Here is a 23,691-nt window from a genome sequence, read left to right on the forward strand (position 1 = left end):
TATATATATATATATATATATATTTATATCTTTCTGTAAAAGAGCTATAAATCGATAGAAAACAGGGCGGCGGGCAGCTCCTCCGCGGCGCGGTGCAAGGGCGGCGGCGGCGGCGGCGGGGGCGGGCGGCGCGCCGGGGGCCGGCGGGTCGCCGCGTCCCGCGCCGGCGCCGCCGGGCGCCCCGCCGGGCTACGACCTGCCCTCGGCGGCGTTGTACTCCGTCTCGCCGGCCGACACCTGGGAGATGCGCCGCGCCGAGCGCCACAGGCGGCGCGGGAACTGGCCCGTCCTCACCTGGCCGAGCGAAAGGGGCGGGATGCGGCGCGGCCCCGTCCCGGTCCCCGTCCCTATCCCATCCGATGCCCATCCCTATGCCCTTCCCCATCCTCACCACCAGCTCCTCCTCCCCATCTCATCCCATCCCATCCCATCCCATCCCATCCCATCCCATCCCTCTCCCCATCCCCTCTCCTGTCCCACCTCCATCCCTGTCCCTGTCCCCATCTCCTTCCCCTTCTTCACCCTCATCCTCTTCCCTATCCCCTTCCCCATCCCACCCCCATCTTCTCCTGTTCCCAGTTCCCTTCCCTTCCCCATCCAGCTCCCCATCCCCATCCCCTCCCCTCTGGTCCCTCCCTGCCCTGTAGAGCAGGAGAGTGAGTCCACCTACATGCACAGAGGACAGGGACATGCAAGGCCACCACCACCTTCTCCTGGCCCTGCTGAGGGCCTGTGCCGAGCCCCTGGGGGCAGTGGCAGGCCAGGCTGAGCCACCTTTACCTCTGTGGGCTGTCCTGCCCCCACCACGATGAGCTTGCCGTCCTCCAGCCCCACCAGGATGTGGCTCTTCTCCTTGGTGACGGACACGCTGTGGACGGGCACCCGCATGGGCACAGTTGGCACTGCCGCCTGGAGGCTGGAAGGGCAAGAGGATGGGTGCGTGGAACCCCTCCGACGTCACCACCAGCGCGGTGCCCACATGCCAGCCCCGGATGAAGCCGGACTGGGAGCCGGTGCGAGCTTCTACCTCTGCAGGTCACGGATCTCCAGCCCGCACTGCATGGTCCCCAGCACCACAAAGTCCTCCGTGATGCACATGGCCGTCACCTGCTCGTCCAATGGGACGGAGGAGAGGTGCTTCCCATTGACTGAGTAGAGGTGCAGGGCAAACTTATCCTGAAGGAAAAGGAAAGGGGGACTGGGAGACCAGTGGGGACGGACTGAGGACCAATGTGCAGATCCTGCATTGCGGAGCATGGGCGAGGCACGCGGGAAGATGATAGAAAAGGAGGACAAAGCTGCAATGGAGGTGGCATCTCGCTCGGGCTCATGAAGGAACGGGGGACTCGACACTGCCCTCTCCTGGGAGAGGACTCCCCCAGAGCGACATGCCACCAGGCATATTTAGGGTGGAGGCCCTCCATCATGCTAGAGGACTCACCTTCAGGGAGGACCGCTCACCCACGGCAGTCTGGGCGACGATCTGGCCTTCCAGCCCCACGGCAAGGCTGGAGACGGTGGTGGGCAGTGAGGTCTCGCTGGGTGGCCGCAGTGACTTCATGAAGAGGCCCCGGCGCACAGTGTGGATGATGATGGTGCCGTCCTGCGAAGGAGGGCAATGTGGCTCTGGCGCTTTGCTGGGAGGGGGAAAAGCCCGGAGGGATGAGCCGTGCCACCCACCCCCAACTCACCTTGGAGCCCGACACGGCCATGTCCAGCTCGGTGCTGATGGCGACGCACGTCACCTCGTCGTCGTGGCCGTAGAGGACCTGGATGGGTTTGGGGGCCAGGCCACTGGAAAAGCCACCCTGGCCAAGGAGAAACGGAGACCTCAGAGGTCCAGATTTTGAACTGGAGCTGGCCAGGAGCCACCCGTCAGGAGTGAGGGACCATGAAGGGCTTGGGGCACAGAGCCGCCCAGTGTGGGAGGAAGGACTGGCGCTGGCACGGGCTTCCTGGTACCTGCTGCAGGACCTGCCACACCATGCAGGTGGTGTCGCGGGAGCCAGAAATGAGGTAGATACCGCACAGGTCGAGCGCCAGGCAGGTGACGATGTCTGCAGGGTCATCCGAGAGACGAGGGGTGAGCCGTGAGCCCCGTCCCACTGCGGCCAGGGACCTCGCTGGGTCTCCAGGACCAGAAACCCCGCAGACACAGCCCCGTCGCGACTCCCCAAGCCCCCGCGCCGCAGCGGATGCCGAGTGAAGGTTGTCACCGCCGTGCTGTACCTATGTGCCGGGTGATGTGGCCGACCACCTTTCCCTTGGCCAACGCTGTGACGCGGAGGCTGTTGTCCCAGTGGCCCCCACTGAAGAGCAGCTTGCCGTCGGGTGACACGGCCAACGTGCGGGAGGACAGGTCTGCACCGGGGGCGAAGGGGCCCTGCAGGAAGCGCTGGGTCCTGCCGAGAAGGACAACGGGTGATGGTGGCAGAGCCAGCATCAGTATCTGCTCCTTGCCCATGTGCCCTGTGGACCTAGGGCACCTGGAGAGCTCATATGGCCTGGCCAGCATCTGCAGAACACCAGATCCACCCAGGAAAGGGATGATGGGCTGACCCCGCTGGGCACACGTTGGACTCACTTGGCGTTGGAGACGGTGGGGTCTTTGGTGAAGCTGAAGTAGTTGGAGATGTTTTTGTCGTAGGGCAGCCAGTTGTGGGTCCCCAGCAAGCCGTTGGCACTCACGGTGACCTGGGGAGAGGTGGCGAAGGAGGTTGCATGGGATGGGACTCCTGCTGCATCCAGGAGCTGGGCATTTGGTTCCTGAATCCCTCGGGGTCAGCAGCTTGTATCCATGCCTCAGTTTCCCTGCAGGGTGCAGGACTGAGCCATGGCCTCGGAGTCAGCCTAGCACTTACCAGGACGTCGGGGGATCCCTGAGTGATGAAGGAATGGGCCTGGTTCTTGGGGACCACGGCTTGCACCAGCGCCACTCCATCGCTGATGCCCTGCGGGGAAACCATAGCCGGTTGGCGCCCTCCTCGCTGCCAGTCCCCCAGGTCTGTCCTCCTGCCCAGAGGACTATCTATGGTCCAGCATTTCATGCTGTGTTGCCCAGGGTGGTCCTCACCTCCACAAAGAAGGACTTGAGCTGGCCAAGGTTCTCGAAGACGTTGGGTGAGTGGGTGTCAAGGCGGGCCAGGCGACGGGCTGCATTCTCGGCCGAGAGGCGTGCTGGATGGGGCTCCTGCCAGGGCGAGAGGGCGCCTGTGAAGACGGGGACATCCTGTGGCCCAGGATGGTCATCTGGATGCCTGCCCTCCCCATCGCTACCTTGAGCAGCTGACAGGGTGTCTGCCCAAAGTTGCTAATGATGCCCTCCAGAGCCTTCCTCTGCGTCTCATCGGCAATGGCGTCCAGGTCCACAGCCCCTGGGGATGGGGATGAGGACGGGGATGAGGGTGAGGATGGGGACAGGGATGCTGGTGTGCGCCCCCCTGCCTGCCCCGGCCCTGTGGCTCACCCTCGTAGGTGCAGTAGTAGAAGACGTTAAGGGCCTCCACGGCAGCTGGGCCCCGCTGCTTGTAGCCGAAGATGAGGTCGATCCACTCGTGGAGGTGGGCCGAGACGTACTCTGACTCCTGTCCAGAGGCAGGGTGTCAAGGGGCATGGTGCTGCCTCCCCCAAAATTCCCTCTGATGGGGCAAGCCAAGGAAAGGGGACGCTGGGAGAAGGTCATCTCACCAAGGCTTTCCGGTGCTGGTAGATGAAGTCCTCGCGGGAGCGGGCCCACCGCGGGAGCACCACGTCGTTCACCTTGTCGTTGGACATCTGCAGGCAGCCCAGGTCGAAGCCTGCAGGAAGAGCCAGCAGCGGTGGGATCACTGCGGTGCCGGGGCAGAGGTAAAGGCATCTCGCATTGGTTCTGGGGCTGCCCCGTACCATTTTGGTTCTCCAGGAATTCAGGGAAGTAGAAGAACTCAGGGATGAGCTCTTTGACGTCCACGGGGTTCTCCATGCGGGCTTGCCATGCTGCCGGCACCGAGTGGAACTGGCGGTCCGAGCAGTCAAACCTGTTGGCGCAGGGAGGCTGCTGGCACCCGGTGGGCCCCCGCAAGCGGCTCTGGGGCACCGTGGGGCCGCGCGGTGCTCACCGGCCGCTCTGCAGTTGGATGTGCAGCGTGGTGAAGGGCTCGGTGCGGATCAGGTAGTGCATGACGCCGGCGGCATTGGAGTAGTGGGTGCCGTAGTGAAACTTGTCAATCATGCCCGTGGGGTCCTCAAAGCTCTCGTACCTGGGGGGCGATGCAAAGAGTCAGGCGGGAGCCAACAAGGGTGCTCCTGCCCCGGCCGTGCCCGCCCTCGCCCCCTCCTCCTCCGTGGTGACGGGGCGGGTGCTCACTTCTCCTTCACGTCCTTGGCATGCCTCTCGTTGGCCACCCCGATGGGCTTGGACAGGTCCCGAAACACGGCTGGGTTGCTGAGGTCTAACGTTTCTGAGACATAGTCGCGCAGGATCCAGGGGAACTGGGGAGCAGAAAGAACGTGCGTGACCACCCTGGCCAGCAGAGGAGCACTGGCGGTGGCCGTGGTGAAGGGTCCTTACCACGGGGTACTGCGAGAGGTCGTTGTAGGTGCGCCCTGCGATGGTGTTCAGCTGCATGAGGTACTCAAAGTTGGAGATCTCCCGTAAAACCCATTTCTGGACCAAAAAGAGAATGGCTGAGGGGCAGGGCATGCCTGGGAATGGCATCCAGCAGTGAAGGATGCTCTGGCTTGTCCCGTGAGGACATCACTCTACGCCCCCTGCTGCCCCTGGTGTCATGCCACGGGGGACATGGTGCACAGGGCCACCCCTCCTCTTTGCACAGGCACCACTGAGGAACATGGTGGTGACGCTGGTACCTGGGTGAGCCCTGAGGCCTTCAGCAGCTCCTGGGGCGAGCGGCTGTTGCAGTAGATCTGGTTGGGCGGGCGCAGGCTGAGGATGCTGGAGTACACCTTGTTCCTCACCTGGGGGATGGAGGTAAGAGCATGAAGTGCTCCCAGCTCGTGGCCCCCATCCTGACATCCCCCCAAGGCCCTGGGGCTCAGAAGGGTAGGCTTTCGGGCAACACACTGCCCTCACCTTTTTCTTGAAGTTGACGAAGTAGTTGGCCTGGTCGATGAAGAAGAACTCGAGTGCGGAGCGGCGCAGGTTGTAGCGGCGCAGGTGGACCTCACGGAGGTGTGACAAGGGCCGCTTGAAGTCGTAGCCGATCCCTGCCAGGGCAGAAGCACAAAACCACACTATGTTCACCGTCCACCCTGCCCACGCGCCTGGCTGGGATGGTACAGGGAGATATGGGACCAGCCAGGAGATGGAGCTTCACTGCAGTGACTCGGGTGCTGGGACAAGCCTGCTCCAAGCCGAGCCACCACAAAAAGGTGAGCACCCCAGGGGAACAGGGATGGGAGTTTCATCACCCTCTTTGCTGCAGGGATCTGCTCCCATCCCCACGTGTTCCCATGCTTCTGGGACCAGCGATGAGCACTAGCAGAGATTTGGGCTTTTGCAACCCTGTCCTTGTTCCTAACCCACTGTGGCCAGGTGCTCTCCTGGGATAAAAGCGCCCCTGGTGTGTGCCAGTACCTTCCTCTGTCTCCTCTTTCTCGCTGCTGCCATCGTAGAAGTAGATGTGCTGGGTGGTGACCTCCAGGCGGCCAGTGATGACAGCCACTGTTGTGATGAGCTCGCAGTCCTCCGAGATCACCAGCTTCTCCCGTTGGCTCTGCTCCTTGGGCTCAGTCCTGGGCAACACAGGGTGACCCTGGGGGTGAGGAGCCCCTGGCCTCACATCCCACCACGCCCCATAACTTGCCGGTGCAAGCATCCCAAGGCTCTAGGTGGCCAGAGCCAAAGGACATGACCATCTTCAAGATGGTGACATGGTCCGAAAACCACGATGTGGATGGAGCGGGCTGGAGGGAGCAGTCACAGGGCGGCCGTGCTCTCCGCTGGCCTCACGGCAGGGGACAGAGACACTCACTGGCTGTCCAAGACGGGGAGGTCCTCCTCAGCCAGCTGGTCGTCTTTCAACTCACTCACCTTGGCCTCCTTGGCCACGGCGAGCGGGAGGGACTCGGTGGGGTTGTGGAGGTGATCGGCTCCTGCAATGAGCGGGGCCAGCTCAGCCTGCACCAGACATGTTACCCTCCACCACAGCACCCCATGGCCTGTCCCTGCAGGCCTCCCTTACCCAGGTTGTCCCGCAGAGCGCTGGCCTCCAGGTGCTGGTCGAAATTGAGGTTGGGCACCAGCTTCAGCCGCATGCGGGAGTAAGTCTCAGCACTGGAGAGCTTCCAGCGGGTCTCTGGTGGGTTCCTGGGGGAGCAGAGGGTGTGAGCCAGCCTGTGACCCCTGTCTGGGGTGGACACATGGGGTTGGTGGGCCCTCACCGGTCAGCCCACGCCGAGCGTGGCGAGGCGAGCAGGCGGCTCAGGCAGCGCCACTGCTTGAGCACGGTGCTGTGGTGGTTGGTGGCCTGCTTGAGGACGTTGGCATGACGGGTATTCTCGGCCTTGGCTCGCTTGGCCGCTGGCTCCAGGACCACTTCCTGTGGAGAGAGCAGCGGGAGTGAGATGCCCAGTAGCTGTCAGCCAGGAGCCCGGTCCCAGGGCACCCATGGCACCTGGAACATCTGCCGGCTCGCTGCCTTGTCGCGCTCCCGCCGCAGCGCACTGCTCATCATGGTGTCGTAGCAGGCATTCCAGAAGTTGGACATGTGGTCGTGGCTCTTGGCGAACGTGTCCATCTCGAACTGGGCCATGGTGGGCTGCACCTGCCAGGGGAGACAGGATGAGAGTCGAGATGTTTCTGTGGCATTCAGCAAGGCACCGGTGACAGTCCTTCCCCATCGTCACTGGGACACCCACATGCTTCTCGATGAAGCCCCTCCACTCGGCGGTCCTGCAGAAGAGCTGGAAATCCTCATAGAAAGTGGGGCTGCCGTTGGTGGGGGGCAGCGAGGGCAAGAAGTGCTGCAGCTGCAGGCTCTCGTAGCACTGGTCCATGAGTGTGCGGATGATGGGCACCAGCCAGGAGAAGGTCTCTGACTTGGCGTCCAGTGAGCGCTGCAGTGGGGTCTCCAGCTTGCCCAGGAGGTAGCAGGCTGTGTCCCTGCGGGGTGCTGAGGCTGTCTGCAGCAGGCTGTGCAGCTTCACGTATGCCAGCGAGTGCAGCTGGGGAGGGGACACAGGCTGAGGTATCAGCAAGGGACCGTCACGCCCACCTGGTGTCCCCCCATCCCCAGGGGATGCCCCTGGCTGGTGCGGCACACCTGGGGGTCCTGCAGCGTGATGTAGCCCACGAGGATGCGCAGGCCCGTCTGGGCCATCTCCTTGAGGTCAGAGGTGCCGTTGGCCAGGTGGTACCACACACTTAGCTTGTCCAGCAAGCTGCTCACTCCCTCGTAGATCTGGGGTGACAGAGGGACGGGCAGAGTGAGCTCCGGGCCGTGGCACGCAGGGCCGCCGGCTCTGCGGTCAGCCGGGCGCATAGCCAGCAGGTCTCTCCTGATCACCCATGGTCTGTTGGCTTCCTCCAGCAGCCAGGAGCCCTGCTTTGCTTGGAGTGTGTTAGGGTAGTGTGTTGGGCTTAGGGCTGGGGTTTAAGGTTCAAGTTAGGGTTTAAGATCTGGGCTGGGGGTTAGGTTTAGTGTTAGGGTTTCAGGTTAGGACTTAGGGTTTAGAGTTAGATTTAGGGTTGGGCGAGGGATAGGGTTTAGGGTTATAGGTTGGTTTTAAGGTTTAGATTTAGGTTTAAGATGTAGGATAGGATTTAGGGTTAGGGTTGGGCTTAGGGCTTAGAGTTAAGGTGTAAGGATACGGTTTAGAGTTAGGGTTAGGGTTTAACGTTACATCTTTAGGGCTAGGGCTTAGCATTATAGGTTTAGGGTTAGGCTTAGAGATCAGGGTTAAGGTTAGAGTTAGGACTGTGTCACCTTCTCGCTCCACAGGGCCTGGTTGTTGTGTCCCTCAGAGAACAAGAAGTCCTGGAGCAGCCGCAGCAGCTTGAGGGTGTTCTGGATGAGGCCAGGTAGGGCGGCCGGCGCTGACTCCTTCAGGTCTGTGAATGCTGACTCCAGCATCATTTCCAGGAGGCTGTGGGAGAGCTGGTGGCTCAACAGGGCAGCCCAGACACCCACACCCTCTGAGCAGTCGCGAGGGGACCGTGTCTCTCTCTTCACCCCCATCCAGCTCTTCCCAGATGGGTGAAGAGGAGCAGCATCATCCCCTTGGGCGCTGGGGTAGAGGTGGCACCCAATAGCCGCTCACCTGCGTTTGATCTCGTCGGGGGGCCTCACCAGCTCGCAGGCTGTGCCCAGCTTGGTGAGCACCGAGAAGACTTGTCCGCGCTCCTTCCAGGCTGCATCGTCCCAGCCCTCCACCCCGCGCCATGTCACCGAGAAGATGATGTTTGTCAGAAGGTTGCACAGCTCCTCCTCTGGTGTTTGCTGCCAGCAAAGAGAACGTGAACCCAAGGCACTGGGGGGGACCGAGCTTGGCGAGTGCCTGGGTCAGGTGGCAGACCTTCAGGTCCCGGTGAGATGTTTTGGGCTACTCTGTGGCAGTGGCTTACCTGGGGGTTGCTGGTGTTGGAGATGTTATCGCAGGGCAGCGTGTCCTGGTAGCTGCTCTCATCCAGAACATTTGAGAGACTTGAGCTCTTGCGAGCTCGCAGTCCTGGAAAGGGCTTGAAGGTCTCCAGAGGTGATGGGGTGCCGGGGCCGCTGGCTGGAGTCTGGTTCCCGCTCTCCGCTGTGGCGATGGAACTAGTGCTGGCAAGGTCCAGCCCCAGGTCAAATGGTGAGGTGGAAAATGGTGAGAGTGGCTGGTAGACGCTGTCGAACGGGAGGCTGTCCCCGGTGGGACCTTCCCCGTGGTCCCCGGGATTGGAGGAAGAGCGGCTGGCCCGGTCCGAGGAGTCAAAGGACTTGAAGTTGTAGGAATGGAAGGACTTGATGCGGCCAGTTGGTGAGATAGAGTGGTCGGAGAAGCCCTCTGAGAGCTCGTGGTCCGAGGCCTCATAGCCTAGTGGCAGGAAGACATCCAGCTCCTGCAGGTCGGTGGGCGGCGGGCTGGTGTCTCCTGGCACCTCCTTGCTGGCCTCCTTGCCAGGGGAATCCGCGAGCCGGAGGAGCTCGAGGCAGCCGCCGTTGCCTGAATTGCTGAGGCTGTGCTGACGGGACTCGTAGGACTCCTTGACGTAGAGCTTGGTGAGTGTGTCCTGCCAGCCCGCCAGCTTCGCCAGCTGCTTCACCATGTCGTGCTGGGAGTAGATCAAGTGGAAGAGCTGCAGGCGGAGGGGGGAGAGAAAACAGACGATGTCATTACAGCTCTGGGCAGCCCCTCGGGTACATGGGGTACCCTCTGAGGGATGGCAGGAGCATGCTCCTGCCCGGCACCCGTGGGCTCCTCTCACCTTACGGCAAATATCGAGCCGGACAGTCAGCTCAGCGCGGTGGGACAGGTAAACCACAGCCATCAGGTCCTTGTAGTTGGGGGGGTCTGTGGGCAAGGAGAGAGAGTGGTAGTAGGTCCTCCTGTCCCCCAAAGCCACCAGACTGCCTTGGATCTCCTCTGAACAGCTCAGCTGGGGCACTAGCTGCAAGATCGGCTGAGCACATTCAAAAACTGAGTGGTGGACCCACAGCAACCACCCCACCATGGCACACGTTTCAGATGGTGCGGGGGGCTGCAGTCAGGGTGCCTGCTGTGGGGCATGAGGTACCTGCACCAAGGACCTGTTCTGAGAGGCAGCGGAAGAGCAGCATGGAGCTGGGGATGTCACCGAGGCAGGCGATGAGCCCCTGGTAGCCGATGTCCTTCAGCTTCAGGCGGTTCTTGCTGCGCTCGGGGACCTTTTCGTACTTGAGCATCTTGTAGAGGATCTGGAGAGATGGAGAAGGATGGAAGGACATGAAATCCCACTGGTACAAAGACCATGGCCACATGGCTGCTGCAAAGGACCCTGCTCACCTTGAAGACCCTTTCTCGCACTTCATCCGAGAACTTCTTCTGCACCAGCAGTGAGAAGAAGACCTCCACATTGCCCGGCTCGAAGAGGAAGGTGAAGAGCTGCTCCTGGGCAGGCGAGCCTTTCAGCAGGCTGTGGATCACCTCCAGGGCCCCACACACCTGTAAGCAACAGGGCCAGCTGCAGAACACCACCACACGCCCAGCTGTCGGCGGGGGCACAACCATGTGGTGCCAGCCTGGCATCTCGGCCGCTTTGACCAGGATGGGCTCACATGGCTGCCAGGCCTGCAGAGGCGGCTCTGGACCAGCTGTGCAGTGAGCCCATCAGTTCTCTGCACGCGCTGCCTGCTCGCTGGGGTTTTATCTCCTCTGCCTGGTCATGACAACAAGAGGGGCACAGCCAGCTCGGTGGGGGTGGCTCGGCGCCGTACCTGCTGCTCGTCCTGTGCCGCAGCCACGTAGCTCATCAAGCTCTGCATCTCCTCCGCGGAGAAGCTCCTGCAGAAGAAGTCCTTCACCAGGCTGAAGAGGGATGTCTGCACTGTCTTGACGTTGTCGGCTGCTGTCGGCTTCTCCTTGGGGGCACTAGGGATGAGACACGGCAGGGCTGGGGATGGGCACAACCATCCACCCTTCCTCGGGTCCCTCCTCCCTGGGCTCTTCCTGTCACTCGGAGCCAACGCGATCCCAAATCCTGCTACAGGACCCTGAGGAGCTGGGGCAACACCAGGCCAGCCAGCGTGACCGTCCCCTGGTAGCACCCACCCCCACGAGTCTGGGTCTTCTGCAGTGCACCAGCATCCCAGTGCTCACCGCGGGAACGCACAGCATCAGGCAGGAAAAGCCACGAGCTTGTTGCAGAAACTATGATTTTTGAAGCTGTAAAATTCTCTAAGCTAGGGAGAATTCAACCAGGTTAGGGCTTGCCGGGGTCCGAGCAAACGAGCGAGATGGGTCCCCGTGCAGCTGACGGGGGGATCCTTGCTGCAGGATATTTTGGCTCTGAAATATTTGTGCAATTTTGGAAAAAAAAAAAGAAAAGCGGCGGAGAGACAAACGCACAGGTGGAAAAAACCCGTAACAACTACCAAATGCAACCGCATCGCTTTTGGGTCAGGCCACCACAGAGCTGCAGATCGCTGAGGGGCTGGAGGACTATTCTGGGGAAGCAGCGTGAGGGTCTGGCTCTATCCTTCCCCGGACGTGGGGGAGGATTCTGGCGCCGCCGGGTTGCAGCTCTCGGGGTGTTAAGATGCTGAGCGGTATTTAGGGATGGGCTTGGGGCCATGGGGCACAAAAGGTCCTTTGGCCGTCTTCGCTGGCTCTGTGGAGCCCAACGCGCCCAAGCCTGGTGTGCCGCCACCTGCTCACCCGTAGTACGTCCGGATGGAGTCCAGGATGTACTGCACGCCGTATTTCTTGCGGATTCGCTGCTTGTGGTCCTTGATGATGTTGGCCAGGTATTGGATGTGACCTGTGGGCAGAGACGATGGAGCAGACCCCAAGCTGTGGGTCATGTGGGTGGCGTGGGGAGCATGGTGGGTGCTGGCAGGCAGCCCGGGGCTCTCACCCAAGCGCACGGCAAAGTCACTGTTGCTCCAGATGCGGAAGTCGAAGAGGAGGTGCTGGTAGAGGAGGTGGAGCAGGAGGCCGCTGCCCTCAGAGGCCACCTGCTCCATGAGGATCTGCGAGGCCATCAGCAGGCTCATATCCAGCCGCAGACTGGAGACCTGGTGAGGGCGAGAGAGGAGGCTGCAGCCCGGCCACGGCACCCCGCGGCTTCGCAACGCCCGGCCCCATGCTGCCCACGCACCTTCTGCAGCAGGGCCCCGATGATGGCTGGCCCATGGCACTGCACCAGGCTCTCCTGGTTCACTGGGTGGTTCTGAATGAAGTTCTTGACCAGCAGCAGGAAGGCGGCCACACTATTCCTCTCCAGTCGGCTCTCTGCAAGGCACGGGGAGTGGGCAAAATCCGTCGGGGAGCTGCAAATGCAGCTTCCAGGCGGTTCCCGCAGCACTGCCGAGCATACCCTCACACAGGACGTCCTGGCGACCCCGGGTGTTATCCTGGATTTCGCCAAGTTTTACAAGGAACTGCGCATTCAGTCCTCTCCACAAACTTTTCTGCTTGTTCACCTATTTCCCTCTAACTTGACTAGAAACCTCGGTTGCTACGAGCTGCCTAAAAATAAGCTGCTAGGTAACAGGAGAGGGCCCCTTTCTCCCCTGAAGGGGCAGGTGCTTGCACGAGCCCAGCCTTCTACAAGACACTGGAGACTCCACACAAAGGCAAGCCAGAAGAAAACCGCTTGCTTAGGACTAACTGGCCCGTACCAGCATGGAAAGATGTCAGCAAGGGGCTCACCTGAGGACTTGCCCAGGGGGATGAGCATGCCCTGGGCATTCCTGGAGGACGTCAGCTCGGGACCCACCAGGTCGTTGGTCTCCGGCTCGTCTCCGGACTCCTCCGGCTCGGCCACCACTTGCTCGAGCAGGGGCAGCAGCACGCCCATGCCGCCAACGCAGTTGACCACATCCTGCGGGAGGCAGGCGAGAGGCACGGCTTTGTGCCTTCGGCCTCGCACGGCAGCGGAGAGGAGGAGGTTGTACGTGTGCCAGAAGCCAGGGACCCCCCGAGCCCTCCCTCGGGCTCGTTGCCCCACGCTCCCGGCCCCAGGGACACCTGGGCTCAGCAGCCAGCAGAGGCTCTGAGCCATCCCATACGATGAACGCAGAGCGGGTTCCCTGAAAAGCACCCGTTTTCCTGCACCGCTGCAGCCCGGCTCGGTGAAGAGGGCAAGGAGCGCACAAAACCTCCCTGAAGCCCAACCAGGCAGGTCCTCGGGGGAGCCAGCGCCGCGTAGCAGAGGTCCTGGTGGGACCAGGGGACCTGTCACAGCCACTCGCCCCCCGGGGAGCACCTGTGGCCAACGCACAGGGCCACCCCGTGTACCTTGACATCCCAGTTCACCACCCGGTGTCCCGTGAGCCGCCCATCGAAGCTGTGGTTGGGAGAGAGGTCCAGGCAGATGTTGTTCCTGCAGGCCTGCAAGAAGAAACAGGCGCCCCGCGAGGACACGGCACGCGGCGATGGGGACCGGCCCCGCCACGCTGCCGCGGCCCCGTGCCGCGGGCGCCCCTCACCTGCGGGGTGTAGTAAAGCAACAGCTTGCTGCTGAGCTCCCCGAAATCACCTTCCAGCTTCAGCAGCGACGTGACGTTCGGCCCTGGAGGGAGGAGAGCGGGCGTCAGCCGGCGTGCCGAGCCCTCGGCCGTGCCCCGGCGCCGCGGCTCTCCCGCCCCGACGTACCCGCCGAGAAGAGCGCCTTGACCTGGGTCTGCTGCAGAGCTTCGAAGAAGATGGCCACGGAGCCCAGGTGGCCCTCCAGGGAGGTGGGGGTGCCCCACTCGGTGTCCTGGCTGCCGGCCGCCGCCGTGGACACCACCCCCTCGGTGGGCGGCTGCATGGGCGTCCAGGCGCGGGCGCCCAGCGAGGCGGGGAAGGACTGCGAGCGGCAGAGCGTGGGGTGCGGGGCGAAGGCCAGCTCGGGCGCGTGGCAGGGCGGCGGGTGGGAGGCCGCCGCCGTGGTCGTGGTCGTGGTCCGGTGCCCCGCGGAGCCGATGCAGCAGGAGGTGAAGGACTGCAAAAGGCAGCGGTGCCGCGAGTGCGGCCGGATTTCCCCCCGCCGCTCCCCCCCGGACCGGCACCGCCGGCACCGCCGCGCGCTCACCTCGTGCAAGGACGGGAAGCGGAGCTGAGCCGTCTTCCGCAGGTGCCCGTCCACGGAGATGTTGACCACGTTGTGGCCGAAGGGCCGGCGCCCGGCCACGTGGACGACGTCGACGCAGTGCTGCGGGCGCACGGGCACGGCGTCAAGCGGCGCGGACGCCGCCGGCCGGCCGGCCGGCCCGTCGCCCGCCGCCGTCGCGCCGCGCTCACCCAAGCCGAGTCGTTGAAGGCGAACTCCGGCAGCGCCACCGTCATGTAGTCCCGCTTGGTGCAGACGGCCACCACCAGCACGCCGTCGGCGGTGAAGAACGCCTCGAAGCCCGTGCCGCCGGCCGTGAAGAAGCTGCGGGCGGGCAGGGGCGGGGGAAACGCGCCGTCCTCATCCTCGGCGGGGCGACCGCGGCCGGCCGGCCGGCCGGCCCGAGCCCGCGGGGACGGCGGACCGGGCGGTCACCTCCGTGTCCACCGACCTCACCTGTAGAGCTGCCTCCTCTTGGGCCTCGGCGGGCGCTCGGCCTCGGGACCAGGCTCCTCGCTGAGGCACAGCCAGGCGTGGAAGGCGAAGGCGCCGCCGGGCCACTTCTGGATGGCGGGCACCATGATGCCGGCCATGCTGGGCGTCAGGTCGAAGGACCGCAGCGCCCGCGCCGGCCCCTCGGCCCGCGCCATGCCCGCCAGCGCCCGGATCGCCGGCGCCGTGTAGGCGCGGGCGCCCCGGCCCGGCTCGGCCCGCAGCAGCTTGAGCAGCTGGCGCAGCTCGCCGGGCCGCAGCGAGAGGCTGCCCAGCGCCTGCAGCAGCTCCAGCAGGATTTGGGCGCAGGCCGGCGCCGGCGCGGCGCCCAGGGCGGACAGGAGGCGGCCCACCATGCCCGCCTTGACGCAGGTGAGGCGGCTGGGCAGCGAGGCGGCGCAGAGCCGCCGCAGCCGCCCCGCCACGAAGACCTGCAGCTCCGGCGAGGCCAGCTCCGGCAGCCACGTCACCAGCACCAGCAGCGGCTGCTCGTTGCGGATGGGCCGCGCCGGGAAGGAGCCGTGGTCGCCCTCCACCGCCTGCGGAAGACGCCGAGGTCGCCCTTGCAGGAAAGCGCCCGGAGCGCGAGCGGAGGCCCCCGCTCCGTCCCCGCGCGCGCCCGGCCTCACCATGTCCAGCAGCTCCTGCAGCAGGCGCTGGCTGGGCTGGCCCTGGCTCTTCAGCACCTCGTAGAGGTGCGAGTAGCCGATGCGCTCCTTGAACACCTCCTGCAAGCGAGCGGCGTTAAAAAAAAAAAAAATAATAATAATAAAAAAAAGCAAAGAGCCCCCCCCAAACCGTAGCGAGCCGGCTGCGCCCCCCCGAGCAGCCCGGCTCGCGCTCCCACCTTCGCGGACGGCGAGTTGCTCATGATGGAGGTGAGCACGCGGACGGCGTGCACCGCGACGGCGTCGGCGCCGCCCTCGGAGACCTGCGCGCCGGCGAGAGAGGGGCTCAGCGCGCCGGCCCGAGCCCGCCGCGGCCCCGGCGCCGGCGCCGACGCTGCAGTACCTCCGGGGGCTGCGCCGGCGCCCCGAGCTCGCCCCGGCTTTCGTCCGCCTGCCGCTCGCCGCCGAGGTAGAGCTGCCCCAGACGGGCGCCGTCGGGGGAAGCGGAAAGTGAGGAGCGCGCCGCGGGCTCGCGCCTCCCGGGAGCGGCGCGGCCCCGCGGCGGCGGGACGGCGGCGGCGGTACCTTGCTGTTCTGGACGAGGCGGATGATGTGCTCGAAGCAGTTGTTGCTGAGGAAGACGGCTTGCAGGACGGGCCGGTCGTCGCAGCGCAGCATGGCGGGGATGGCGTCTGCGGGGGGGACGGGGGACGGGGGGAAGCGGGTGGCGGGCCGGGTGCCGCGGGGCGACGCCGAGCCCCCTCCCCAACCCCTTCCACCCCCCCCCCCACCCCATCCCGAGGCACCTACCCAGCATGCGGACGCGGCGGGCCAGGAGGGCGGCGGCGCGGCGCGGGCAGGCGGCCGGCTGGTCGGCGTTGAGCACGGTGAAGTAGCCGTGGAGCAAGGCGCGGAGGGGGCCGGCGCGGGCGGCAGCGTGCAGCGCCTGCGCCGCCGCCACCGCCCCGCGCAGCGTCAGCTCCAGCAGCCGCCGGCCCGCCGGGGCCCCCGCGCCCCAGCGCCGCAGCACCAGCAGCAGCACCTCCACCGAAGCCGGCGTCGCCGCCGCCAGCGCGTTGAGCTATGGCGGGGGGAAAAAAAAGCGAAACAAAAAACGGGGAGGAAACCGCGAGAAATGGGCACGCTGCTCCGCGCCGCCTCCCCGAACGCCCTCGTTTCGCCCCGCTCGGCCAACGCAGCGAGCTGCTCCGGGCCGGGGCGGCGGGGCTAACGAAGCCCGCGCGGCCGCCCCGCGGCCCCCACCTTGGCTCCGGAGAGGATGGCCCCGAAGAGGTGCATGAGCCGGAGCTGCAGGGCTTCGGGGAGCTGCACGCCGCCCTGGAAGCTCTCTGCGAGGACGGGAGAGGGGAGAGTCAGGGCGGGCGGAAAAATCCGAGCGCCCCGATCGCCCCGCGCCCCCGGTCCGGCCCGGCCCGGCCCGGCTGCGCCGCTGCGGCCTCTTTCGGGGCAGCCCGCGCCGGGCGGCTCTGGGAGAGCAGAGCGCTCCTAACGCGAGGGGTTCGGGCGTTGAGCTCCGGAGGAGTCCCGGAAAAGAGGAGTCGCGGGGAGTCCCGGGAAAGCGGGCTGTGAACGCCACAAAATCCATATACTTGTCCCCTGGGGCCACATACCTGCCCGGGGCCATATACCTGCCCCTGGGGCCACATACCTGCCCCTGGGACCATATACCTGCCCCTGGGCCATATACCTGCCCCTGGGGCCATATACTTGCCCCCAGGGCCACATACCTGCCCCTGGGCCATATACCTGCCCCTGGGGCCATATACTTGCCCCCAGGGCCACATACCTGCCCCTGGGCCATATACCTGCCCCTGGGGCCATATACCTGCCCCTGGGCCATATACCTGCCCCTGGGGCCATATACTTGCCCCCAGGGCCACATACCTGCCCCTGGGCCATATACCTGCCCCTGGGGCCATATACCTGCCCCTGGGGCCACATACCTGCCCCTGGGGCCATATACCTGCCCCTGGGCCATATACCTGCTCCTGGGCCACATACCTGCTCCTGGGCCATATACCTGCCCCTGGGGCCATATACTTGCCCCCGGGCCACATACCTGCCCCGGGGCCGCCCAGCCGCCCCAGGTCCTGCCTGCAGGAGCAGAAACCCCACCCGGAACGGGCACCGCCGCGCAAACCGCCCCGCGCCGGCACCCACCTTGGAAGAAGGCATCGAAGTCGGGGGGCAGCGCGGCCGGGGCGAACTTGTACTTGCTCTTCTCCGTGCCGCTGACCACTTCCCTGGCAGCAGAGGAGCGGCGGGGCGGGCCGTGAGCGGGGCGCCGGCGGTGCCGGCGGGCCCCGGCGCCCCGCCGCCGCTCTCACCCGCTCAGCTGCCGCCTCCACGTCTGGTAGGGGTCCAGCAGGCACTCGCAGAGGTGCAGCCCGTAGACCATGACGTCCTCCAGCGGCGGCCCGGCGCCACGCTCCGGGGCGCTTTGCAGCTGCGGAAAACGGGGGAAAATAATAACAATAAAACAAAAGCACGGCTGAAACGCGCGCCGGGAGCACCGGCGGCCGGGTTTCGGCGGCGGCTCACCTTGTGCGTGCAGGCGCGCAGCAGGCCGAGCACCTCCGGGACCAAGCCGGGCGTCTTGTCGCTCTGGACGTTTTCGAGATTCCTGAGAGGCGGAAAAACGGGAAAAGCGGGAAGGGGCGAGCGCGGCAAAAGCGAACCACCGCCGAGGCTTTCCCGGCGCGGCGGCTCCCGTCGGGAAAAGGCGCCGAAAATCGCGTCTCCGTTCTCCGTCCTCCTGGCTCCTGCCAAAGAGGAGGAAAATCCCGAGGGCCGCAGCGGAGCCGGGCGGTTTCCAAACCAGCCCTTTTCCGGGGCTAAATACGAAGGCGGCGCTGGGAAGGGGACGAGCCCCGGTTCGGCGGCGCGAGCGGGGGCGTCCGGCCCGGCCCGTTCCCCGAGAGCCCCCGCGGCGCGGAGGCGATGCCCGGGAAGCGCCTGGGATGGGGGTGGTGGGAAATCCCAGGCCCCGGAACAGCGGAAAAAGCTCCGGCGGGTGGGAACGGGGAGGGGGCGGGCCGGGGTTTCGTCGTTGGAGGGGAGGAAGGTGGTGGTGGCGGTGGTGGTGGTGGAGACGTCCTACCTGGAGATGATGATGAAGAACTTGAGGAGGAGGAGGGCCTGGGCCAGGGGGGCGGCGAGCGGCTCGGCGCCCCGCACCCGGGCGGCGCACTGGCCCAGCTGCTGGCTCAGCGCCCGCAGCACGTCGGCCGGCAGCAGCGGGATCTCCGACGCCGAGTCCTCGGGCCTGCCGGCGGGAGCGGCGCCCGGTGAGAGCCGCGGCGTCCCCCACCCCGTCTCCGTCCCACGTCCCCCTCCCCTCCGGCTCACCTCCGGGGCTCCAGCGAGTGCACGCCGATGACCTTCTCGAAGCTCGTCACGAAGGCCTCCAGCCACTGCTGCAGGTAGCCCAGGTCCTTCTGCAAGGGCAGCGCCAGGTGGCCCTGAGCCTCCGTTTCAGGGTCCTCCACCGCCACCACCACCTCCTCCACCACCTCCACCGCCACCACCTCCTCCTCCACCACCACCACCATCACCACCACCTCCTCCTCCTCCATCACCACCGCCTCCACCTCCTCCACCACCATCACCTCCACCACCAACACCACCACCTCCTCCTTCTCCACCACTACCACCACCACCACCTCCACCTCCACCTTCACCTCCTCCTCCTCCTCCACCACTTCCACCTCCGCCTCCACCTCCACCACCTGGGGCCAGTACCCAGGGTGCGAAGGTGGTGGCCAATCGGAGCGTCCCTCCCCTCCCCGCCCAGCTGCCAGCCAACGGGCATGCAGAGCATCCATCCTGCCTTGCACCACCAGCCAATCAGCATCAAGCATCCTCCTTCACCCTCACCCATAGTCCCGAGGCGGTGGCCAATCAGCAGCCAGGGCAGCCCGCCGCCTGGGCGGCCCCCAGCCAATCGGCGCACAGAGAATCCTGCCCCCTACAGGCGGGTGATGGCCAATCAGCAATGAGTGTGGCACAACTGTGCCTCCCCCCCCCAGCTGCTGACCAATCAGCACCTAGCAACAGACCAGCACCCAAAAAACTGGCCAATCAGCACGCAGAGCAGTCCAACCTCCCTCCCTTAAGAAACTGCTGGCCGATCAGCATGCAGAGTGGCCTGGGACACTGACCAATCAGCACCTAGAATAGCCCAACCCCCTGAAGTTCCTGACCAATCAGCCCCCAGAGCAGCCCAAGCCCCTGGAGCTGCTGACCAATCAGCACCCAGAGCAGCTCACCCTTTCCCACCCCCCCCTTGGAGCTGCTGACCAATCAGCACTCAGAGTGGCTCAACTCCACCCCTGGAACTCTCGACCAATCAGCACCCAGAGTGGCCTAACCCTCTGGAGCTCTCAACCAATCAGCACTCAGAGCACCTGCCCCACAAACAAGCCCCAGCCAACCAGCAGCCAGCGTGCCGGCCGGCCGGGGACCCCCGGGCGCCAGCACCCAGCCCCGTTTCACAACCGCGAGGCCGTGCGGGTTGTGCAACACCGTGATTCACACCCGGCCTCCGCCGCGCACGCACAGCCGCACCGCCCTGTGCGCCCCACGCAGCACCCCGGGGCGACCCACATCCCCCCACGGCACCCCGGGGCCACCCATGTCCTCCACGCAAGCACCCCGAGGCAACCCACATCCCCCGTGCAGCACCTCGGGGCCACCTGCGTCCCCCATGCAGCACCTCGAGGTGACCCACTTCCCCCCACAGCACCCCAGGGCCACCCACATCCCCCATGCAGCACCCCGGGGTGACCCACATCCCCCCACGGCACCCCGGGGCCACCCATGTCCTCCACGCAAGCACCCCGAGGCAACCCACATCCCCCGTGCAGCACCTCGGGGCCACCTGCGTCCCCCATGCAGCACCTCGAGGTGACCCACTTCCCCCCACAGCACCCCAGGGCCACCCACATCCCCCATGCAGCACCCCGGGGTGACCCACATCCCCCGTGCAGCACCCCGGGGCCACCTGTGTCCCCCACGCAGCACCTCGAGGCGACCCACGTTCCCCCCTGCAGCATCATGGGGCCACCTGCGTCCCCCAAGCAGCACCCTGAGGTGACCCACATCTCCCTTGCAGCACCCTGGGGTGACCCATGTCCCCCATATGGCATGCTAGGGCCACCTGTGCCCCCTGCGCAGCACCCTGGGGTGACCCACCTCCCCCATGCAGCACCCTGGGGCCACCTGTGACCCCCGTGCAGCATCCTGCAGCCACCCACATCTCCCTTGCAGCACCCTGGGGTGACCTGTGCCCCACGTGCAGCACCCCGAGGTGACCCACGTCCCCCGTGCGGCGCCCTGGGGCCACCTGTGTCCCCCCCCTGCAGCACCGTGGGGCCACCCGGGCGCCCGCCGGCCCCGGCCCCTCTCCGGGGCTGCCCCAGAGCAGCCACCCGCGTCCCCCCCCCCCACCCCGCCCCGATTCCAGCCCCGGCTCCATCACCGCTCCCGGCGGATCCAGAACCGAAGCCGCGAGGCCAAGCCCGGCCCCGGGGGCCGGACCCGCTCCCGAAATTCCCCGCGCGCCCCGGAGCGGCGCTCGCATCCCGCCCGGCCCCATCGCACACCTGCCCGCTCCGGCCGCTCCCCCCACCCCCCGCGCCCCGTCCCGTCCCGCTCCCGCCCCGATGCCAAATCCCGAGGGATTGGGACCTGCCGGCGCGGCGGCTCCATCGCCCGCCGCCGCAGGTGGACGCGCGGCGCCTCCGGCCGCGCCGGTGCCGCTCGGGGAAGAGGCCGGAGAAGGGGAGGGGAAACGCGAGCGGCGAGAGCGAGCGGCAAAACCGCGGCGGCGTGGTGGGGTGGGGGGGGTTGTTATTTTCTTTTTTTCCGTTTTTTTTTTTTTTTTAAGGTCTTGGGTTAAAAAAAAAAATAATAAGCGAGAGTCAGGAAATGCCAAGTCACTCGGAGCCCCAACGACATTTCCTCCCGCGCCGCCTCGCGAGGGGCCGCTCGCTTCCGAGCCCGGCTTCCCGCGGCGCCCGCCCGGCGCGAGCGTCCTCGGGGCTGGAGGCCTCGCGGCCCGGTGGAGCCCCGCAGCCTTCCCGGGGCGCTCCCAGCCCGGGGTCCCATCCTGGTGACGCTGTCTTCCCGCGCGCTCCCAGCCCGGTGCTCCATCCCGGTGCCGCCGTCTTCCCGCGCGCTCCCAGCCCGGTGCTCCATCCCGGTGCCGCCGTCTTCCCGCGCGCTCCCAGCCCGGTGCTCCATCCCGGTGCCGCCGTCTTCCTGCGTGCTCCCAGCCCGGTGCTCCATCCCGGTGCCGCCGTCTTCCCGTGCGATCCCAGCCCGGGGTCCCATCCCGGTGCTGCCATCTTCCCATGCGATCCAAGCCCGGGGTCCCATTCCAGTGCCGCCGTCTTCCCGTGCTCCCAGCCCGGTGCTCCATCCCGGTGCCGCCGTCTTCCCGCATGCTCCCAGCCAAGTGTCCCACTCCAGTGCCGTCGTCTTCCCGCATGCTCCCAGCCTGGTGCTCCATCCCAGTGCCGCTGTCTTTCCGCATGCTCCCAGTCCAGTGTTCCATCCCAGTGCTACCATCTTCCCACATGCTCCCAGTCCGGTGTCCCATCCCGGTGCCGCCGTCTTCCCGCGCGCTCCCAGCCCGGTGTCCCACCCTGGCGCCGGGTGTCCGGCCCATCCCGGCTGCCGGCTCGCAGAGCCTGTTGGGCGGCTTCCGGGCTCGCCGGGAACGGGATCGGCCCTCCGATTCCGCCCTGTTTCAGCACTGCGGGAGGCGACGCATCCGAAACGCTGATCGGATGCGGCGCGCCGGCTGGAAGGCAGGAACGGGACCGCGGGTTTTCCACCAGGGAAAACTTTTGGCGCTTCCCAGTGCTCGCGTGGTGCCGCGGGAGCTCCTCGAGCAGAAGCCATCCCGCGCCGAGGTGGCCACTGGAGGAGTTTACGGACATTGAGCTACTCCGACGCCGTTCCCCGGCTTTTGCCGGCTCCCGGTCCTCTAACTCCCGCTGACGAGCAATCAGGAATTAACGGCGGGGAATTAATTAACTCCCGGGCCGGCCGGTTTCATCGCTGGCGCTTCCGCGGATTAACACGGGGCCATGGAAAAGGGGAGCAAAACCCGATGCAAAGCCAGTGCCCCCCATTCCCAGCCGGGAATCCCGCCGGGAAGCGGGGCCCGCGGCTCCCGTCTCTGGGATGACGGAGGGGGGGCGGATTTGGGAGGGACAGAGCAGGATACGGCGGAGTGAGCCAGGCAGGGGGGAAGACGCAAGGTCGGGACGCGAGGCGGAAAGGCGACGGGATCCCGGCCGGCGGAGACGGGATGCGGGGAGGGAAAAGCCCGCTCCGGTGGGGAGACGCCGCCGCGCATCCCCGCGATGCCGTTTCCCAGGCTACGGGGCCCGGCACGTGCCTGGCGCTACCCGCCGGAGTCGGGAAGGAGAAACGGGAGGGGGGAAAAAAAAAAAGAAATCAAGCAAGATCACCTTGAGCTGGGGGAAAAAAAATATCCCAACCCACCGGAGCGTGGCGGTGGCGGGGGTTAACCCCGCGGCGATCCCAGCGCGCATCCCGGGATGCGCCGCAGCCCCCTCCGTCTTGCTCCTCCGTCCCGCTCCGGGCTGGTTATCCCAGTGAAGATAATTAAGCGGAGCGACCCCCTCGGTGAGCCCTCAAAATCGCTTTTTTTATGGAAAAAAACCCCCAAAACCCCAACGACACCGTTCCCGCGGAGCGCGGGCGAGGCGGATTACGTTTTCCCGGGAAAGAGCCGGTCTGGGGGAGCGTCCCCGCCCCGCTCCCCCCTCCCCGAAGCGACACGAAGCCGCGGGGAGGCGGCGGGAAGCCCGGGCGCGGGGGGCGAGCGGCGCCTCCCTGCCCCGCTCCGGCGGGTCCGGACCGCGGCCGCCCGCGGGGCGCAGCGGCTCGGCTCGGCTCGGCTCGGCTCGGCTCGGCGCCGGGCCCCGGGGTCGCTTCTGCGGCACCTGCGCCGGCTCGGAGCCTCCCGGCGGGGCGGGCTGTGCCGAACCGGGCCGTGCTGGGTTATAACTGTGCCGTACCGTGCCGTACCAGGCTGTAACCGTGCCATACCGTGCTATAACCGTGCCATACCGTGCTATAACCGTGCCATGCTGTGCTGTGCCAGGCTGTGCCATGCCATACCGTGCCATATCGTGCCATCGCCGTGCCAAATCATGCCATGAGCATGTCGTACCGTGCCATGCCATGCTATAACCGTGGCATATCGGGCTACAACCGTGCCATACCATGCCGTGCTGGGCTATACCATGCCACACTGTGCCATACTGTGCCACACTAGGCTATAACCACGCCATAACTGTGCCCTACTGGGGCATATCGTGCCATAACTGTGCCACACCGGGCTATAACCGTGCCATACTGTGCCGTGCCAGGCTACACCGTGCCATACTGTGCCACATCGGGCCATACGGGGCTATAACCGTGCCGTATCGTGCCGCAGCCGTGCCACACCGTGCCGTGCCGGGTCGTAGCCGTGCCCCACCGTGCCGCGCCGGGCTCACCTTGGCGAAGTAGAGCATCCAGAGCTCGTAGAGGCGCTCGCGGGAAGCCATGCTCCGCCGGGGCCCGGGCTCACGCGGCTCGGCCCTGCCGCCCCCGCGGGGCCATGGCCGGGGCGCGGAGCGCGGCGCGGCTCGGCTCGGCTCGGCTCGGCTCGGCCCGGCCCGGCCCGGCTCGGCGCGACTCGCTGCGCGGCGCGGCCCGGGCACCTGCGCGGCCCCCGCCCCTCCCCCGGCTGCCGCGGCCCCGCCCCCGGCCCCGCCCCCGGCCCCGCCCCCTCTCCCCCGCCCCCCCCCGACCTCGCCGCTTCTTTCCCATCGA

The 23,691-nt window shown here is 66.0% G+C and overlaps 1 protein-coding gene across 1 annotated transcript; it reads right to left on the reverse strand.

The window, feature by feature from the left end:
* Positions 1 to 180: 180 nt before the first annotated feature.
* Positions 181 to 23,440, reverse strand: NBEAL2 (neurobeachin like 2). Its single transcript, XM_062568674.1, has 55 exons — positions 23,373 to 23,440; positions 18,184 to 18,272; positions 17,936 to 18,100; positions 17,377 to 17,458; positions 17,163 to 17,281; positions 16,996 to 17,078; positions 16,078 to 16,163; positions 15,625 to 15,895; positions 15,400 to 15,506; positions 15,218 to 15,289; positions 15,054 to 15,137; positions 14,836 to 14,934; positions 14,171 to 14,745; positions 13,906 to 14,038; positions 13,697 to 13,816; positions 13,276 to 13,606; positions 13,110 to 13,192; positions 12,919 to 13,011; positions 12,331 to 12,502; positions 11,777 to 11,910; positions 11,534 to 11,693; positions 11,335 to 11,437; positions 10,395 to 10,548; positions 9,964 to 10,122; positions 9,716 to 9,875; positions 9,407 to 9,492; positions 8,564 to 9,277; positions 8,260 to 8,438; positions 7,926 to 8,085; positions 7,263 to 7,400; positions 6,859 to 7,164; positions 6,615 to 6,764; positions 6,382 to 6,539; positions 6,183 to 6,307; positions 5,973 to 6,093; positions 5,576 to 5,733; positions 5,072 to 5,205; positions 4,849 to 4,956; positions 4,550 to 4,645; positions 4,346 to 4,470; positions 4,098 to 4,238; positions 3,886 to 4,016; positions 3,688 to 3,797; positions 3,467 to 3,584; positions 3,277 to 3,374; positions 3,074 to 3,190; positions 2,862 to 2,951; positions 2,585 to 2,694; positions 2,230 to 2,402; positions 1,963 to 2,057; positions 1,692 to 1,808; positions 1,442 to 1,603; positions 1,028 to 1,176; positions 781 to 916; positions 181 to 294 (listed from the first exon to the last, which is right to left on the reverse strand). The coding sequence occupies exons 1-55, from the start codon at positions 23,421 to 23,423 to the stop codon at positions 190 to 192; spliced, it is 8,295 nt and encodes a 2,764-aa protein (XP_062424658.1). The 5' UTR covers positions 23,424 to 23,440; the 3' UTR covers positions 181 to 189.
* Positions 23,441 to 23,691: the final 251 nt, after the last annotated feature.

This window comes from Rhea pennata, chromosome 2, assembly GCF_028389875.1.
Source record: "Rhea pennata isolate bPtePen1 chromosome 2, bPtePen1.pri, whole genome shotgun sequence".
NCBI lineage: Eukaryota > Metazoa > Chordata > Aves > Rheiformes > Rheidae > Rhea > Rhea pennata.

Coding starts and splice junctions, on each gene's coding strand:
- NBEAL2 (XM_062568674.1), bottom strand. CDS start 23,423: ATGGCTTCCCGCGAGCGCCTCTACGAGCTCTGGATGCTCTACTTCGCC. Junction 15,138..15,217: donor CGCCGGCGCAGCCCCCGGAG/GTACTGCAGCGT, acceptor GCCGGCGCGCAG/GTCTCCGAGGGCGGCGCCGA. Junction 2,952..3,073: donor TCAAGTCCTTCTTTGTGGAG/GTGAGGACCACC, acceptor GTTTCCCCGCAG/GGCATCAGCGATGGAGTGGC.